Source organism: Heptranchias perlo, chromosome 2 (assembly GCF_035084215.1).
Source record: "Heptranchias perlo isolate sHepPer1 chromosome 2, sHepPer1.hap1, whole genome shotgun sequence".
NCBI classification, from domain to species: Eukaryota; Metazoa; Chordata; class Chondrichthyes; order Hexanchiformes; family Hexanchidae; genus Heptranchias; species Heptranchias perlo.
The window spans coordinates 91729854-91748758 of record NC_090326.1 but is presented as its reverse complement, the minus strand read 5'-3'; the positions used below and the strand labels follow the sequence as shown (position 1 = coordinate 91748758).

Sequence of the window (18905 nt, the reverse complement as noted above, 5' to 3'; positions counted from 1 at the left end):
GATCTGATGTCTTTATTTATATAATCAAAAGGCATATTTCTCTGGTTAGCTCCAATAGCCATGCATCAATGGGTAAATGTTTCAATTGCTGCAGGTGAGATTGGAAATCCTCAAACATCAAAAAAAACTGATTATGAAGTGTGGAAACAATATTGGCACATTTTCAAGAACACCATATCCAACAAGAATATATTATTAAATTCATTATATTCACACTTAAAATATTTCACTATATTTGCAAATTGTATTAGTCCCGCAAAATATTTTTAATCACTGTCATTATTTTAAATAGAATTACTTTAGCATTGCCAATGAACAGGCCGGCTTTATGGTGAGCTGCTTTTGCAATGATTGATCATGCCAGCAGCAACAATAAAAGTGACTGTGTCGCCACCAGTTGGCAGATTAACTGTTCAGTCAACTGCTTGTGTGAAACCTGATCTTGCCTGCTGAAACAATGGAGGAGACAAAAGGAATGCAGTGTGGATGATTCAATAAATCTGCAATGTTTTATTTTGATTCATTGAATCAATGCTCTGATGCATTATGTTATGGCAGCATGAAAATTTATTTGTGGGTTCAAGCCAAGGCTAAAGGCAGAACCTGCCTTCATTTGGCACCTTTCATATCCTCAGGATGGCCCAAAGAACTTCACAGTGAATTAATTACTTTTGAAGTAGAGTCACAATTTTTATGTAGGCAAACAAAGCAGCCAATTTGCGCACAGCAAGTTTCCATAAACAGTTAGCTCATTTGGTAGCACTCTTGCCTCTGCATCAGGAGGTTGTGAGGTCAAGCACTACTTATCAATCTGAGCACATAAATTAGTTTGACACTTCAGTGCAATATTGAGGATTCCTGCATTGTCAGAAGTGCCGTCTTTCAGATGATACGTCTGTCTGCTCGGGTGGATGTCAAAGAACTCATGGCACTTTTTCAAAGGTGAGCAGAGAATCTCCTGGTACAATGGTCAACATCCATCCTTCAGCCAACACCAATAAAACAGATTATCTGTCCATTCATCCCACTGCTGTTTGTGGGACCTTACAGTACACAAATTGGCTGCTGCATTTGCTTACATAACAATAGTGACTACTCTTCAAAAGTAATTTATTGGCTGTAAAGTGTTGTGTGAGGACATGAAAGGTGCTAGATAAATGCATGTTCTTTCTTTTTTTTACCTATTTAACGGTATTTGCTGCATCAAAAAGTATTGTCGGGTACCATGGAGATGAGTATGAAGTCAAAGTTCAAACCACATCCACAATTCACTTTTGAGTTGGATGATTTTTTCCAAACAAATTTAGCATCCACATGCCAAGGAATATAAGGACATATATTCCTCAGTTCATTAATTTTAGTAAAAAAGAAATGTCACTGTTGGGACAAGGGAAAGCCAGAAATCTCAATATTGTGGTGAGAAGCGATCTGGAAGTTTGAACGAGTGAATAAAAGAATCCCTTGCCGACAATTGTTGCTATACAGTTTGTGACATTATACATTGGTATGGATTTCTTTAATGTTTTAATGGTTTAACCTTGATCTGCAGTGGCAGAATAGCACATAGTATGATGATATGATACATAATACATATTAGTAGAATTGTATTCAGATTGTTGCTAGGTGACAAGAATATAATCATTTGCTGTGGAATTTTTACATAATACTCATGACACAATGTGACACAACATAATAATGTTTCTCCTACAGTTCACGCAACCTCCCTTTTTAAGACTTGGGTGACCTGATCACATTGTCATGTGGGAGGTGTCTCAACATGACCACTCTGACACTATATTGGGCCTGACTACAGACTCCTGGTGCTACAGTTAATTTTTTTCAGTGTCAGTTTTGAACAAAAAACCTCCAGTAATGTTTGACTCTTTTCCCTCAGCTGTTCATCTGTTGGTTTCTCTGCTTACTTTCTTAGTTTCAGTAACACTATTGTCCACCAGTTTTAGGTTGTTACTTCTTGATTATTCACAAAATAAACATTTTTTTTGTTTTTCACAAACTCTGAGGAATATTTATGTTTCCCACAATAAGTCTGCCATAACTTGCCAAAATAAGTTCAGGACTGTGCTCTCGAATTTCAAATATTATGAGCAATGTTCCTGACCCTTTTGCACATGCTAGAGATTAATACCACTCTTTCCAACATTTTACAGCAGGTCACAATGAGTGCCAAGTTCAACAATTCTTGTTATTACGCACACGCTGGGACTGTCTGAGATGGTTACAGTGGATGATCTAACAAAAAATGGACAAAAAGCTACAGTCACACCTAGGTCCAATCCGCACTGCCCTTTTAGTTACTCTGGTCTGGTACTGACTGGTACTAATGCGATTGGGGCCAGTAAGCCAAAGAAGCAGTTGAAACATAAAAGACACCAAAGTACTTCCGACTCACCTAGCAGGCACCCGCTAAATCTTGACGAGCACTGTAAAAAGGATAACGGGTATTTTCTATTCTTGATGCCTCTCCTGTCTCTGCACTGCTCCAGTTTTACAATCTCAGCACTGACCCTTTCACGATCTATGCAGCTTTCTCCTGTTATCACCACCTAGTTTTCAGCATCTGTACTAAGTGCTACCAATATTTTTTGTCCCATTAGTTTTCCCTTTGGGAATCTCGCTTTTGATAGAACCCTTGATAGAACACTTTGGTACTGTCAGGAGAAGCTTCAGTACTGGAGAAGCAACGTACATGAATTCAGAGAGACGGTATGTCATTTTCAGAGTCTGCCAGCAAGTCTATTATTTAATCAAGGTGGCCCCTATTGAACATACAGCAGTAAGCTGCTGTTCTTGTGGCAGTTCCTCTCCTTCCACCTCTTGGGCAAATAAAACTCAGATACAAGTTCCATCTTTCACTAATATTGTGCAGTGTCACATTATACCTGCCCTTGTGGATTCTCTGCAGTCAATATAAAATGTTCAGCTCTCATAGCTACTCTTATAAAGACTAGGAGATAACCCTTTGGAAGTCTACCTAAAAAGCAGCCTGAGTCGCTGGATTTAATTTTAAATAAAAGTAAATTTGTTGACTTCTTCAATAAAAAGATTGGTAATTCTCTTGCCTGTTTTTGTCCACACTAAACTTACCTTTGAGTAATTTTGACCCAATTGGTAATACTCTCACATCTGGATCATATTGTGGGTTCATGATCCACACCAGGACCTCAGTGCATGATCTTAGACTAGTGCTTCAGTGCTGCATTGTCAGAGGTGCTGTCCTTTGGGTGAGGCTTTAAACTGAGATGATGTCTAAAAAGCTGTAATGGGAATGTGTCAGGGGTGGTATTCTGGGAGGATGGGATCAAAATCGACTGAGGGGCCTTCTTCATCTGAACCTATCAAATCTCATCTTAATTCTTTCATGAAATGTCCGTCTGGCAGAAAAACAGAAAATGCTGAAAATATATAACTGGTTTGTCAGCATCATGAAAGAAGAGCTAAGTTAATGTTTCAGGTATACGTATTTGTTCTGACAGCCCTACTGTGTATTTCCAGCATTTTGTTTGCCTATTTCAGATTTCCAGTATTTGCAGTTTTGTTTTAATTTCTGCCTTAATCAGTCTAGTATTGGCCAAGGTCATCCAGTTACATAACCTTTCCAACCCTGTTATACTGAACCAGCCCAGAAAAATGCCTGAGTGGCACAGCGTGTGAACACAATAGCACCAGAAGCATCTGAGTCTGGAATTGAGCAATTGCCCCAAAAGGTCTTCCTTTGAGAAGCTCATCATGCTTCATTCCTTATGAGCCAATGCTCAAGGACTTATGGGAGGGGCAGGTTAGTGAGTTGTAGGAGGGAGCACTTGGTGAAGTAGCACATGAATGAAGAGGCGCAAGTGCAAGTGGAACTGGACGAGCCATAGCCTGGTGATCAGCGGGTCAGTTCGTGGGTTCCAGTAGCTGCTGAGGCCGGGATCAGACCTCACAGTTTGATAAGTAGGTATCAGCATTTCATGTGACCAATAGAGACTGTACTAAGTAGCACACATCTGTGCAGTGTTGCATGACAGCCTGACTGAGTTTGCCAACTACCCCCAAGAGTGTGGTTATTCCAGGGCTCTTGTAGCAGAGCCTCTCCTTGATCATGATCCTAAGCTCAGGCACAGTTTTGATCATGTATACTCTGACGTGGCTCCAGAGACGTTGGGCTCCAATCCACAGCAGTCCATCTCATCTGTTTTCAGTCAAGTACACAAAGCTCTCTGACTGGTTCTTCTGATTTGGAGGTATTTGTCTGATTGATAACTGTGTATACTTAATGAAAATGGCTGAGAACTAAAGAGCATGGGCTGGATTTTCCTTTTAGGGGTGGTGTAACAGTAGGGCAGGTATTCTCCAAACCCCTCAGACTCCACCCCAACCCCAACCCATTTTCCTGGGTTGTGGGTCATTTACAATGCATGGTGGGCCCCTGGTGGGATTCTCGCCACCAAGAAGGAGCCTGCTAGGGCAACAGAGAGAAATCAGCTGGTGCTGCAGTTGGATGAGAGGATGTAAATCAAGGTCAAAATGGGGAGGCAGTAGTAGGCCTCAGTACCCCATTTTCCCAATGTTTCCATTGCAATCCCACCTGATTTTGGGCAGGATCATATAGGAAAATCCCTCATCATGTGTTTTGAATCTCTGCTGACTTTAATAACAAAGGCTATATGGTGGTCAGAATTAGAAATAACTCACTCTCAACCCACCAAAATGTTTTATAAGGAGATTCAGACAAAAAAAGAGCACTAGAAACCAGAACAACCGGCTTCTTAGAGGGTTGTGTTCTTTTTAGTTAAGTACCCTAAATTTACTCTGAACTGATCAAATACTGATCCTATATTGTTTTGCTTTGACTATATCTTGCTCCATGTGACTATAACAGCCAAGAAGTCATTTAGAACTGAAAAATTATAATGTTAGACACCAGGAATGCAGCCATTGTACTGTACTGAAAATCTATTACTCAGTATGAACCATAGATGATGTTCTGCCTGAAGTAGTGAAAGTAAAACAGTTGTGGATGCAAAAGAATAGATTTTGGCAATTAGTATTCGATGAAGAGGTAAGTCTTCTGACTATCTTTTGAACATTATTTAGAAGATACAGATAGTTGCACATACCTGTCAAAATCTCTTCAAAAATGCATAAAAGAGATTGTGCACATCTGGGCAGGGTGTGAATCACAAGCTGCGAGTTCAGAATATGATGGGGCAGAAATTGCTTCAAAAAGAACAGTGAGCTCAACAGCGCCCTCCGTAATTAGTGGCGAAATCGAGGAGCAAGTTCCGCCGTTCACACATGCACAGTGAAACGCAGAAATCTGGAACTTGCTCCCCCTGGTTTGCTGGTGATATAACAGCTTCGAATTAAAGGGATGTTGTCAGCTGCAATCAGTGAAAAAGCACCAATTATTGAAAAAGCATCAACTTGCTCATCTGCCCAGCTAGAAAGTAACTAATTACGCCACAAAACAGGTACGCTTATAAATACCAGGTCTAAACTAAGTTTCAATAGTAAGTCTTAATGATTGTCAAACAACTAAAAACTAACATTTAAAAATATGGAATCTCATTAGTCTTTTTTTAAATCGTTTTTGGTCATTAACATTTTTTTTTAAATTAAATTTTTAAAAACTTTTCCCTTCTGTCTCTTTTATTTAATTCGATTTATTTCTTATCATTTTTTTTTTTGCTGTCTATACTGTTTTTACAATAATTTTAATGTTGTACATTTCACTGCCTGGATTTAACGTTCCAAGCCTGCAGAGAGAGTTTCTCAGCTTGTCAAAAATGCTGCAATCTGATTGGTCGAGGGGAGAGTGTGAGCACTGTTGGTTTGCTGCTCCGAGCAATTTCTGGGCCGATATGTTTAATTTAAAACTAAAGGACATTCTACCAAACATCACATCAACATTGGAGATTTTAACTATTCCCACCCCCCACCAGTGCTACCAGAGTCTGTACATCCCTCCCCAAACTATGGGAAAGTCCCAGAGGCCCTGGTGTGCTGCCAGACCCCAGATGGAAAAAATCATGGGCTAAGTGTGCATGATTTACTGATATGCACTCCAGATGGGTAAGGCTCCAAGCCAGGACCACACTAGCAGAAAATTTGCCTAAAATTTTTGTCCAAAAACAATATTGTGTACAGGCTTGTGTGGAGCATAAACACCAGCATTGACCAGTTGGGCCAAATGGCCTGTTTCTGTGCTGTAAATTCTATGTAATGTTATGTATTATCACAGGACTTCATTTTATAACACATTACACACTATTGGATATAACACACCAGTGTGCTACATGGTACAAGCTAGTTATAAAACAGAGTGTTCTCTAACTCACTGTGAGCAATGCCACGGAAGTTCCATATTATATAATATGTTGTATGTTGCATAATGAAATTCTCCTCTTATTATAAAACAATATATTCTTGGCTTTGTCTATAAATCCCTCCATGTCCACACTCCATTTAACCTCTGCAACCTTTTCCAGCTTTATGTCCGAACTCACATATCATGCTTTTTTGTATCTGCCCTACTAATCGTCCCCTCTCTCTGCTCCACCATCAGTAACAGATCCAACGCCTATCATGACCCTGCATGATCCAAAATCATTTCCCTACATTCCAACAGCGATTATATATCAAAAATACTTTATTGGCTGTAAAGCACTTTGGGACGTCCTGAGGTCATGGAAGGCACTATATAAATGAAAGCTCTTTCCTTCTTTCTTTAAATCCCTCCACCTTGCTACTGCTCTTCTCACCTTCAAAAGCCTCCTCAAAACCTACCTCTGATCCCTTCTTTGATTGCCTTCAGTCATCCCGCCCTAACTGTTAATTCCTGCTCAGTGGCCAATGTGCCCCTTTGTGAAGGGCAGTGGTATTTATAAATGGAGCCCGGGCCTCATGTTGCCAGCTTCACCCTTGCCGCTCGCCCCGAGCTATAATCAGGGCTAAAGCCTTGCGTTGATAATACATCAGTTTGATCCTTGATAGCCTAGTGAGGAGAATACGTGGTGATCTGCCTGTGCAGTATGCAATTATACTGCCACTTTTGTGTGAAGGTAAAATGTTTCGAGTCCACATCAACATGGAAGTGAGTTTGCACCAATTACTGTATGACTCCAATCCAGCGTAAAGCTCTATTTTAAAAGTGCCCAGGCAGTCCACTGAGTGAGTCTCCTGGGGACTTTATAAATATATTTTTCCATTTTTTAATGTTATGAGAAACACTGCTCCCAGGAAATGGAATTCTGAGCATAACCTGGGCATAATGTTAAGTTTAGATTTAGGCCATTTAGGGGTAAAATCAGGAAGCATTTTTTCACACAAAGGGTAGTGGAAATCTGGAACTAGCTCCCCCAAAAGGCTGTGGATGCTGGGTCAATTGAAATTTTCAAGACTGAGAGCGATATATTTTTAAGTTAGGGTATCAAGGGATATGGAACAATGGCAGATAAATGGAGTTGAGGTACAGATCAGCCATTACAAAGAATGTACAGCACAGAAATAGGCCATTTAGCCTAACAGGTCCATGCCGGTGTTTTTGCTCCTTGTGAGCCTCTTCTCACCCTTCTTCATCTAACCCTATCAACATATCCTTCTATTCCCTTCTCCCTCATGTACTTATCTAGCTTCCCCTTAAATGCATCTATGCTAGTCGCCTTAACTACTCCTTGTGATATCGAGTTCCACATTCTAACCACTCTCTGGTTGAAGAAGCCCATTTTGTAGGCACTACGTGGACACCGAAGTCCCGAAAATGGCGTCCGAAATGTGCGCACACACTTCCAACTTGAAGTGTGGAGTACGCCATCTTGGTAAAGGGGTTTGCGTGCGCGCACCTAACGACTGCCAGCAGCATGTAGAGTAGGGCGATTATGACACGAATCAGTGTGCAACGCTGATTTGACGCAACCGGTGAAATTTTAGAACTCCACACTCCAGCCAATGCCCTGTCTTAACCCCGCACAGCTGAACAGGACTTAAACAGCATGACCGAACCCCCCCACCAGCATTATTTAAAAGGATCATGAAGAAGTTACAGGTTAGTTGCTGGATTATTTATTCTGGCTGGTGCAATTGTATGTGTTTTTGGACATTTCCAATATTGGATAAAATTTCAATATTCTATAGAGAGTGGTCTGGCTGGTCTTGCAGTACTTTTAGTGGCATTTATGGGCAGCATTTTAGCACCCGCTATCGGGTGAGTTCCTGGCGGGGGGGGCCCCGAAAATCGTGAAATCCCGGAGTGGGACCGGAGCCTGCCTCGAACCCGCGCACTTCCGGGTTCCCCGCTGATGCGCCGGCGTGCGCGCGCAGCCCCCGCTGGTGGGAATCCCGCAGGCAATTAAAGCCAGCGGGATGCCACTTGAAAGTATTTATTTGGCTTGTTCAGGTCATTAACAGACCTGATTAAGGGAGTATATGAGGAGGGGTGGGATTTTAGAGCAAACTGGGACTGTTTCCCACACTGGGGGAAACACTCCCAGTTCAAATGGACCTGTTGCAGCCATCAGCCTGTGGCAGCTGCAAAGGTCCAAGCTGCAAAGGTCCATTTGACAGGTTGTGGGGGGGGGGGGGGGGGGGAAGACCCTCACTCATTGCAGGAGGCCACTCTGTCACTTGGGACAAAGTTTGGCCTCCACCACCCTCCTCCTGACAATCAAAGTCACCAACTTGCACACTTACCCCGGGGTCCGGAGACATGTACCTACCTTGCGGACCCTCTCAGATGTACATCTTCTGGATGGGGGCCGCCGTAGCTGCAGTCATGACCTCCTCGGAGGGCGAACAGCATCACCAGCCTCGCCATCCACGCCGTCCACCTCTGACACGTGGAGCTCCACAACAGAGTGCTGTGACACATCCACCTGTACAGCAGGAGGGAGGGCTACCGCAGAGAGAGATGCGTCGCAGAGGGCACTACCCTCGCCACAGGGTCCACAGACCGAGGCTCAGCTTCCTGGACCTCTCTGAGCAGCAGTGCACACGGAGGCTCAGAGTCACTCGACATGTAGTCGTGGACATCTGCAGCCTCCTTCACGCCGAGCTGCTCCTGGCTGGCCCGAGCACCATCTTCTTACCTGTCGCTGTCAAAGTCACCACTGACCTCAACAACCTCTCCTCCGCATCCTTCCAGGGTGCCACTGGGGACATCGCCGACGTCTCTCAGCCGTCTGCACAAAAGAGCCCTGCAAATACACCTACACCCACTCTGCAGTGACACAATGGGTGGCATCAGTTGTGGGTCTTCATAGTGATCCTCAGGAAAGGGCATTATTGCACAGACCAGACAAGATTCGCGAAGACGTGGCAGTAGTGGTGCCAATATAATATGTAATGTGAGTTGTTCTGAAATTCAATATAAGTAACAACCATAACAAACCCTCAAACACCCTTGTGCATCCCCTTCATGCTCACAACACGTTTGCCTCACGCTGCCTACTGCACATATCTGATGCATGCCCTGTGGCTGCAGCACAGGTAGTGGCAGGTTGAGTGCGGCTGACCGTGAAAGAGATGCATGAGAGGGTGAGTATGAGATAGAGCCATGAGATTGTATGAGGATTGGGTTGAGTGGTAGTGGCGGGATGAGTACTGGCGAGGTGAGTAGGTGCAGGTACGATCAGGATGAGGTTTGAGTGGGTGTGAGGGGTGATGTGACAGAGTTGTGTTGGCAGTGCAGATGGAGATGTGGGGTGGGGGCAGTGATGTGGCAGACGGAGTACAGGGGAAAGACTACGTGTACTCACTTTGGCTGACCTACTGAGGTCATTGGAGCGCCTCCTGCACTGTATGCAGGTGGGCGATATGTTGGTGGTGCAGGTGACCTCCTCTGCCACCTCGAGCCAGGCCTTCCTGGTGGCAGAGGCAGGCCGCTTCCTCCTGCCCGCCGGGAGGAAGATCTCTGTCCTCCCCCTCACCCTCACCCCATGTATTGATACCTGGAGTGAGGCATCATTAAACTGGGAGCAGCCTTCCCCCTGGGCTGCTCCATGCTGTGATTTTTTTCTGTTTGTTGCAGCATCTGTCAGTGGAGGACTGCCCCTTTAAATAGAGCTCCTCCAGCTGACAGATCGTACTGCGCATGCGCAGTCCGCCTGACGCGCAGATCAGCAGTGGGGAACCCGGAGGGGAAGGTAAGTGGATCCAATTAGTGGATTGGATGCTACGATCGCGCGGGAAGCTGACTAATTTCACCGGGCGCGGATAGCCCCCCCCCCCCGCCGAGAACCCGCAGCCCTGCTAACATCGGGCCCATAGTGCTGAAAAAAGTAGCTTCCGTGCATGGGTGGCCTGCTAGGGCTTCCACTGGGAATTGAATATAACTGGGAGAATGAAGAGAGGCCACGCAGAGCAGGACAAGCTGAAGAGAAGCGGGAGGAGGAGGAGCAGGGCACTCAGCAGGAGGCCATATCCAAGGAGGGGTCTTCAGGGACCAATTCTCTTACCTCAACTTCAGCAACGACCAGTGCATCCGATGTCTGCGGTTGACTAAAGAGGTCATCACAAGATTTGTCAATGCTGCAGCCACAACTGCAGCCTCAAAGCAGGGCAAGGACAGCATTACCTGTGACTGTCACGACGCTTAATTTTTACGGCTCTGATTCCTTTCAGGCTACTGCTGGAGGTATAAGCAACATTTCGCAGTTTGCAGTGCACTGCAGTATATGGGATGTTACTGAGGCTCAGTACGCACTGAGAAACAGATTCATCTCATTCCCTCTTGCCAGGGACAAGCAGGTGGAGTGAGCAAGAAGGCTTGCTCGCATTGCAGGCTTCCCCACGATGCAGGGAGCCATTGAGTGCATGCATGTTGCCTTGCGTGCTCCATATCTGAATTCTGCCTTGTTCATGAAAAGGGATTCCACTCCCTCAATGTGCAGCTGGTGTGTGACTACAGGCAGTGCATCATGCAGGTCAATGCCCGCTATCCTGGCAGCAGTCATGATTCCTTCATCTTGTGGCAGTCCTCTGTTCCACCTGTATTTCAACCAGCACGGCAAGTCAAAGGCTGGCTACTGGGTGACAAGGGTTATCCCCTCATGAAATGGCTCATGACTCCGGTCAGGAATGCACACACACATGCACAGCAGGCCTCCAACGAAAGCTATATGCTGCCACATGGAATATCATTGAGCACACCATAGGCATCCTCAAGCAACGCTTCCGCTGCCAGGACCACTCTGGAGGAGCCCTGCAGTACTCAGCTGAGCAGGTAACAAGATTTGTCGTTGCATGCTGCATAACCTCGCCATTATGAGGGAACAGCTCTAGCCACTGCTTATCAGGCGAGAACCTGAGCCAGAGGAAGAGGCAGAGGAGGAGGAGGAGGAAGAGGAAGAGATGGAGTAGGAAGTGGAGGAGGTGAAGGAGGAAGTGCAATAGGAAGTGGAGAAAGAGGCAGGGAGGTTACAAGGTAGACAGGCCCTGTCTGCCAAGGCATTGCATGATCAGATTATTAATGAGCGATACCAGTAACCTCCCCATTCACCAACATTCCCACATTCCTTACCTTTCCTCTCTCACATGACATCAAATTGTCCTCCTTATGATTACACCTTGCTTCCTCCCTCAGCTTAGAATCATAGAATCATCAAATGGTTACAGCACAGAGGAGGCCATTCAGCCCGTTGAGCCTGTGCCGGCTCTCTACAAGAGCAATCCAACTAGTTCCACTCCCCCACCCTTTCCCCATAACCCTGCAAATGTTTTCCCTTCAAGTACTTATCCAGTTCCCTTTTGAAAGCCATGATTGAATCTGCCTCCACCACCCCCTCGGGCAGTGCATTCCAGATCATAACCACTCACTGTGTAAAAAAGTTTTTCCTCATGTCACCTTTGGTTCTTTTGCCAATCACCTTAAATCTCTGGTTCTTGACCCTTCCGCCAATGGGAACAGTTTTTCTCTATCTACTCCATCTAGACCCTTCATGATTTTGAACACCTCTATCAAATCTCCTCTCAATCTTCTCTGCTCTAAGGAGAACAACCCTAGCTTCTCTAGTCTATCCATGTAACTGAAGTCCTCCATCCCTGGAACCATTCTAGTAAATCTTTTCTGCACCGTCTCTAAGTCTTCACATCCTTCCTAAAGTGCAGTGCCCAGAATTGGACACAATACTCCAGTTGTGGCCGAACCAGTGTTTTAAAAAGGGTTGAATCATTTTATAAAGGATAGAATCAGCTTATTGCGGAAATAAAAGCCACCACCAAATGCAAATTCAAATCCACATTTATAAATTAACACATGAAATTATGCAAACAAAATGAGACTATTCACCCTTGTGCATTCCCTTAGTGCCTGTCGTTCATGCGCCTTTACCTATCCTAGTGCTCCTATGAGGTGCATTCCCAGTGGCTGGAGCATAGGTGGTGGAAGGCTGCTGATCTTCAAATGAGGAGAGTGCAGATGGCCTTGGAGGGCGACCTCGAGCAGCTCTGGGCCGAGACGGCCCAGCTTCAGACTGCACCATCACAGCGTGGGCTGCAGCAGCCTGGTCTGGCTGGCTGACATGCAACAGCAAGGGCACTGGTGGAGTGGCAGGGGTGGGAGCAGGAATGCTGTCCTCCTGAGAGAGGACAGCAGGTCCGACTGCCATGGCACCACTGCCACTCTTCCGGGGCAGCGCCTCAGCATTCCTACTGTGATGCCCTGGAAACCCCTTTCAACAGTGGCACCCAGGGCCACGACAGCAGCAGTCTGAGCTTCTAAGATAGCAGTCAGACCTTTGATGGCAGATATTTGTGCTGCAATAGAAGCTGTGACATCGGTCATCAGACGCTGCATCACGGTGGGTTCCACGGGTGCGCTGATGGAGGTGACCACCCATTCCATGTGAAAAAGAATGGGCTCCAAGTTCTGCGCAAATCCCTGTGCCAAGTTAGAGCTGGACTCCTCCATGCTCCTTGACATTGGCGCAGGCTTTCTGGCAGGCTTTCCAGTGCACCACGCATTTGGTTATGTACGCCCATCAGCCGTCTTCTGTAGTCTGGCCCATCAAAGTCCTGATCTGACTCCTCTGCAGCAGAAATAATGTGCGACCTTGCCCTCTGGCGAGCTGACACCTGCGGTATACTTTCCCCCTACCCTGGCTCCTGTGCACTTGTGCCCAGTGTCTCACCACGTGCAGACCCCTCCTCTATCCTACCCTCTAAACTACGCGCAGTGTCAGTCTCTGAGCTGGTGGCTGCGAGTGTAGATTGAGTGACGGTGTGTCTTCATCATCACCATCATCTTCCTCTGCCTCCTGTGACTGGGCAGGTTCCAATTCTTGAGTACCTGAAATGACAAAGGGACAAGGTTTGAGTTGTAGTGAGGGGAGAGGAGAAAGTAAGAAGTGCGTGCTTACACCATCTGCAGCACACGAGTCAGAAAAGATTGTGGGATGAGGGATACGTGGGAAGTGAAAAGGAGGATTAGGTATGCAGTGACCCTCATCGTCGATACCTCCAGCACTGCCAGTGGCCACGGCCTCAGCGATGGCCCTTCCAATGATGGTGAACACTGTTTCCTCCATGGGAATTAGGATGTGTAAGTGTGCCTGTCCTCCTCCAGTTCTTTCCTGCTGCCTACTGTTATGCATCACCTTGACCTGCAAGAAAGAGGGAAGTGTGTCGGTGATGTAGCTGTCATTGTTGAATAGCTGCCAATGTGTGTGACCTGTGAATTGTGGGTGTGTGGCTTGCAACAGTGGTAATGTTTGAGGATGAGATAAAGCATCTGATTTGAAGGGTTGAGTACAGATTGAAAGAGATTGTTGCTAGGTGGGAGATGGGGGTGTAGTGCATTGAGCAGTGGATGAGGCTAGTGGTACAGCTGGTATGATATGCCACTTGAGACATGGACTCACTCACCTCGGCTACCCGTGTACAATCATTGAACTTCTTCCTGCATTGCATCCATGTTCGTGGTGTTATGCTTCTGGCATTGACCTCGTCCGTTACTTCCTCCCACTGCTTCTTGAGCATATGTCTGGAGGGCCTCTTGACCCCCTGTAGATATAGGACGGCCTGCCTTCTGTCCACCTCTTGCACCAAGGCCTCTAGTGCATCATCAGGGAACTGTGGCACAAGCTCTTTTGCAGGCGTAGCCATTCTTCCAAGTATCACAAACCAGGAATCAATTCTCACACGACTCCCACCACTTCCTGCAGCCACAATGCACCTCCCCTTTAAGAGCTTCAGGCTGCCTTTAAGTAGCGCTAGCCACTCGCGATATTTGAGCTGCTTGCTAATGTGTGCAGCCAATCAACAGTGCAGGTAGCACTGGCTGCACGCAGCTATCATTCAAATCAGCAAGCAGCACGAATGTTACATGCTGCCTTCAGCCCAACGAACAGGCGTGGGTTAATAGCAGACCGTGATCATAGCGCCCGTTTCTGGGGGTTATCCAATTTAACCTCCTTATTCTCCAAGGAGTATGTGGCCTCTTTATTATTCCTACCAAAATGTACCACCTTACACTTATCTATATTGAAATTCATTTGCCAATTACACGCCCGTTCTGCAAGTTTATTAATGTCTTCCTGTATTTTGTCGCAGTCCTCCTCAGTATCAACTAGACCCTCCATGATCTAATTGAATGGAGGAACTGACTCAAGGGGTTAAATGGCCTACTCCGATTCTTGTGTTCCTATGCAACCAAGCATATATATTCAGAGCGCCACTGTCGTTAAGCTCAGTGCAAGACAGTCAGCAGTATAACTCGAGTCTCCTGACTGAGAACCTCACTCTATTGGTACTAGTCTCAGATTGGCAGCCTTAGTACAACTGTACCCTGGGTTGAAGATTATTACCTACGTACCATATTATGGTTGAAATTGCTCCATAACTTTACAGAGGCTTGACTTAAATTAATTAATGGAAGAACTGCCACCATTTTGATTTGCCCATCACCGCCTTCATATTTGAACTTCGGATTTCAACTTAAGAAAACTTATATGGTAATTTTCCAAATACCCTCTTAGTACCACAGTCCTCAAAACTGAACTTGGAGTTTGAATTAATCACGATTAGATTAAAAGATATGCCGGTTGATAAGCAATAGCGAACATTTAAAGAAATATTTCATAATTCTCAACAAACATACATTCCATTGAGAAATAAAAACTCCATGGGAAAAGTGATCCATCTATGGCAAACGAAAGAAGTTAAGGATAGTATTAGATTAAAAGAAGGGGCTTATAATGTTGCCAAGAAGAGTAGTAAGCCTGAGGATTGGAAGAGTTTTAGAAACCAGCAAAGAATGACCAAAAAATTGATAAAGACGGAGAAAATAGAATATGAGAGTAAGCTAGCAAGAAATATAAGAACAGATTATAACAGCTTCTGCAAGTATTTAAAAAGGAAGAGAGTAGCGAAAGTAAATGTGGGTCCCTTAGAGGCTGAGACAGGAGAAATTATAATGGGAATAATGAAATGGCACAGACGTTAAACAAATATTTTGTATGTCTTCACAGTAGAAGACACAAAAAACATACCAGAAATAGTTAGGAGCTAAGGGTCTATTGAGAGTTAGGAACTTAAAGTAATTAATATTAGTAAAGAGAAAGTACTGAAGAAATTAATGGGACTAAAAGCCGACAAATCCCCTGGACCTGTTGGCCTGCATCCTAGGGTTCTAAAAGAGGCGGCTGCAGAGATAGTGGATGCATTGGTTGTGATCTTCCAAAATTCCCTAGGTTCGAGAATCGTCTCAGTGGATTGGAAGGTAGCAAATGTAACACCGCTATTCAAGAAAGGAGGGAGAGAGAAATCAGGAAACTACAGGCCAGTTAGCCTGACATCAGTTGTCGGTAAAATGCTGGAATCCATCATTAAGGAAGTGGTAACAGGGCACTTAGAAAATCATAATATGATTAGGCAGAGTCAACATGGTTTTATGAAAGGGAAATCGTGTTTGATAAATCTATTAGAGTTTTTTGAGGGTGTAACTAGCAGGGTAGATAAAGGGGAACCAGTGGATGTCGTATATTTGGATTTTCACAAGGTATTCAATAAGGTGCCATTCAAAAGGTTGTTACACAAGATAAGGGCTCATGGGGTTGGGGGTAATATATTAGCATGGATAGAGGATTGATTAACGGACAGAAAACAGAGAGTAGGGATAAACGGGTCATTTTCAGGTTGGCAGGCTGTAACGAGTGGGGTGCCGCAAGGATCAGTGCTTGGGCCTCAGCTATTTACAATCTATATTAATGATTTAGATGAAGGGACCGAGTGTAATGTATCCAAGTTTGCTGATGATACAAAGCTATGTGGGAAAGTAAGTTGTGTGGAGGACACAAAGAGTCTGCAAAGGGATATAGACAGGTTAAGTCATAGATTTTCTTTTACCTTTGGCCCTGGAAACCCAATTCCTGTTGGCCCTGGAAAACCAACTTCACCACGTATCCCAGGCTCCCCCTGAAATTAGAAAAAATAACTTAATTATAGTGTTCCTCAACATTTGCATTGGTTGATATTATAAGACAGATTCATAAACCTGCCACTGAATACTTCTCAACATTATATACTTGAAATATATTCATTTTCCAGCAATATATCAACATTTATTTTGAATTGCTCTGTCCCTGTCAAAATGTGACTTTGTGTAATGCACATTTTCTCCTCTTTCAATTAATCCAACACCAATGACAGAAGCTTAATAATTCTGATGCCCTGAAAAAACTAATTTGCCCCATTTATCAGATCATCTCAATGGTGCAGAATGCAACAGAACTGATATCAATAATATGGAAATAATTGCTGTCTGAAGAAAAGCCTTCTAATATATTTGTGCCTTTATTCCCCTTAAATTTTTTTCAGAGAATCTGTCTCCCTGTAATGCCCCCCACCCTCCTATTCCATGAGTTACCCAGCTCCAGTGGTCAAGAAGACAGATGGGTAATCTACTTCCAGACTTCAGTCTGCATTATCCTTGAGCTGGATACTAATCCAATAACACCTATACCTCTAATTTTCCTTCACCACCATGGGGATGTAGCTGGTTTCTCTTTCATGTGTCCCCCCACCCGGCTCCCCCCCACCCACCAAGCAAGCAGTTTGGGTCCCCTTATATTGTCGTAAGATCATTTACACCTAAACTGCGGGTTCTTATGTTTAAATGTACAGATTTTTCTGTAATTTTACATTTTGAAATATATCATGTCTATTTGAGTAACAGACAAATGGTCTACTAGGCTTTAGACGATACTGATTTTTCTGCAGCCTGAAAAATGGAGCTACAATACATCATTTCAGATATAGACTTTGATGAACACTGGTCTTCCATGTTTATTGTTTTTCAGTATTAACTGTTTCTTCACTTCCATAATAAACTATTGTGACTGTAACAAAGGGAAAGGTGACTCAGAATTTCCATGAGGGTTTTTCTGATCTCCTGGGGTAGATCAGCGGAACCCCAGAGCAATGGCTGAAAACCACAGTTTTAGCTGGTTCTCCTGCAGTTCTGCTAATCTCCAGCTGAAATTATGGCAGGAGATCAGGAGTACCTCCAAGGAAATGCAAGGCCCATATCTTGTAGATGCCGCAAAAAAAATAGCTGACCAGGAGTTGAATTAAATGCATATAGGAAATTAGGAATTGTTAAATAAGAAAAGAACAAGGTCCATCTAGTTCGCCTTCTACCATCCTGGTAGTTGCATAATACAATGATAATGGAGTTATTCACTAATCATAGCAATCAATCTCTATCAATTGAACTGTACAGAGTATTGTATGTGCGGTCGCATCAATGATTTATAAAGTGGCAGAATTACCCTGCTATTTCAGCTCAATGTTAACCTTTTAATACATCCCAACATCTGATTTGCTTTACTCAGTGCCACTGAGCATTGTTGTGATAGCTTCAATTTATTGTCAATCAGGACCCCCAGACCTCTTTCATTTTCCACGCACATTGTTTTCCTTCCATTGAAGTGATAGTCACTTCCTGGATTTTTTGTCCTCATGTGAAGAACTTTGCATTTCTCTACGTTGAATTTAATCTGCCACCTGTCTGCTCAATTCCCAAGTATATTCAAATCCTCCTGTAACTTATCCTGTTCAGCTTGGAGTCTATCACCTTCATTAGCATTAGCTTTGCATCAGCTGCAAATTTAGCCACTGTGCTTGTGACCCCTATCTCCAGATCATTTATAAAAATATTAATTAAAGAAATCTCAAAACCCCTGTGAGACCTCACTGGTAACATTCTCACAGGCTGATGACAAACACTGTACCAACAACCTCTGGGTTCCAACGGGCAACCAATCACTCACCCATTGTAAAATATTTCCACTGATTCCCACTTTCTTTATTTTCAGTACTAACCTTTCCAGAGGGACTGTATCAAAGACCTTACTGAAATCCTAGTACACCACATTAACTGCCTTACTTCTATCAAGCTCCTCTGTCACACGCTCAAAGAAAACCAGTAAGTTGGATTGACAAGACCTCCCCTTCTTGAACCCATATTGGCTATATTTTTGGAAATTTAATTTCTACCCAGCTGCTCCTTGATCTTATCTATAATAAGGGTCTCCATAACTTTACTCAAATGGATGTCAAATTCACACTGGTCTGTAGTTTCCTGAGTCACTTTTGCTACTTTAAAAAAAAATGAGTAACATCTGCCTTTTTTCCAGTCTCCAGTATTCACTGATTTATGGAAGTTTTGTGCCAGAGTTCCTGCAAGTTCTCCCTTATTTCCTTAAGAATCATCATATGCATCTCATCTGGCTGCTGAGATTTATTCACCTTAGGTTTGCAGAGCTGATTGGTAATCGTGCTAGTAGTAATGTGAATAGTATCACAGGTTTTTTTTTTATTCGTTCATGGGATGTGGGCGTCGCTGGCAACACCAGCATTTATTGCCCATCCCTAATTGCCCTTGAGAAGGTGGTGGTGAGTCGCCTTCT

At 44.2% G+C, this 18905-nt stretch overlaps 1 protein-coding gene across 1 annotated transcript in view; it reads right to left on the bottom strand.

Annotated features, from left to right (window-relative positions):
• The window catches only part of LOC137341166 (collagen alpha-1(XXVIII) chain-like), a 234564-nt gene that overhangs the window by 53596 nt on the left and 162063 nt on the right, over nt 1-18905 (bottom strand). The window contains exon 22 of the mRNA XM_068004159.1: nt 16342-16410. Within this exon, the coding sequence (XP_067860260.1) occupies nt 16342-16410 (69 nt within the window). The remainder of the gene's footprint in view (nt 1-16341; nt 16411-18905) is intronic.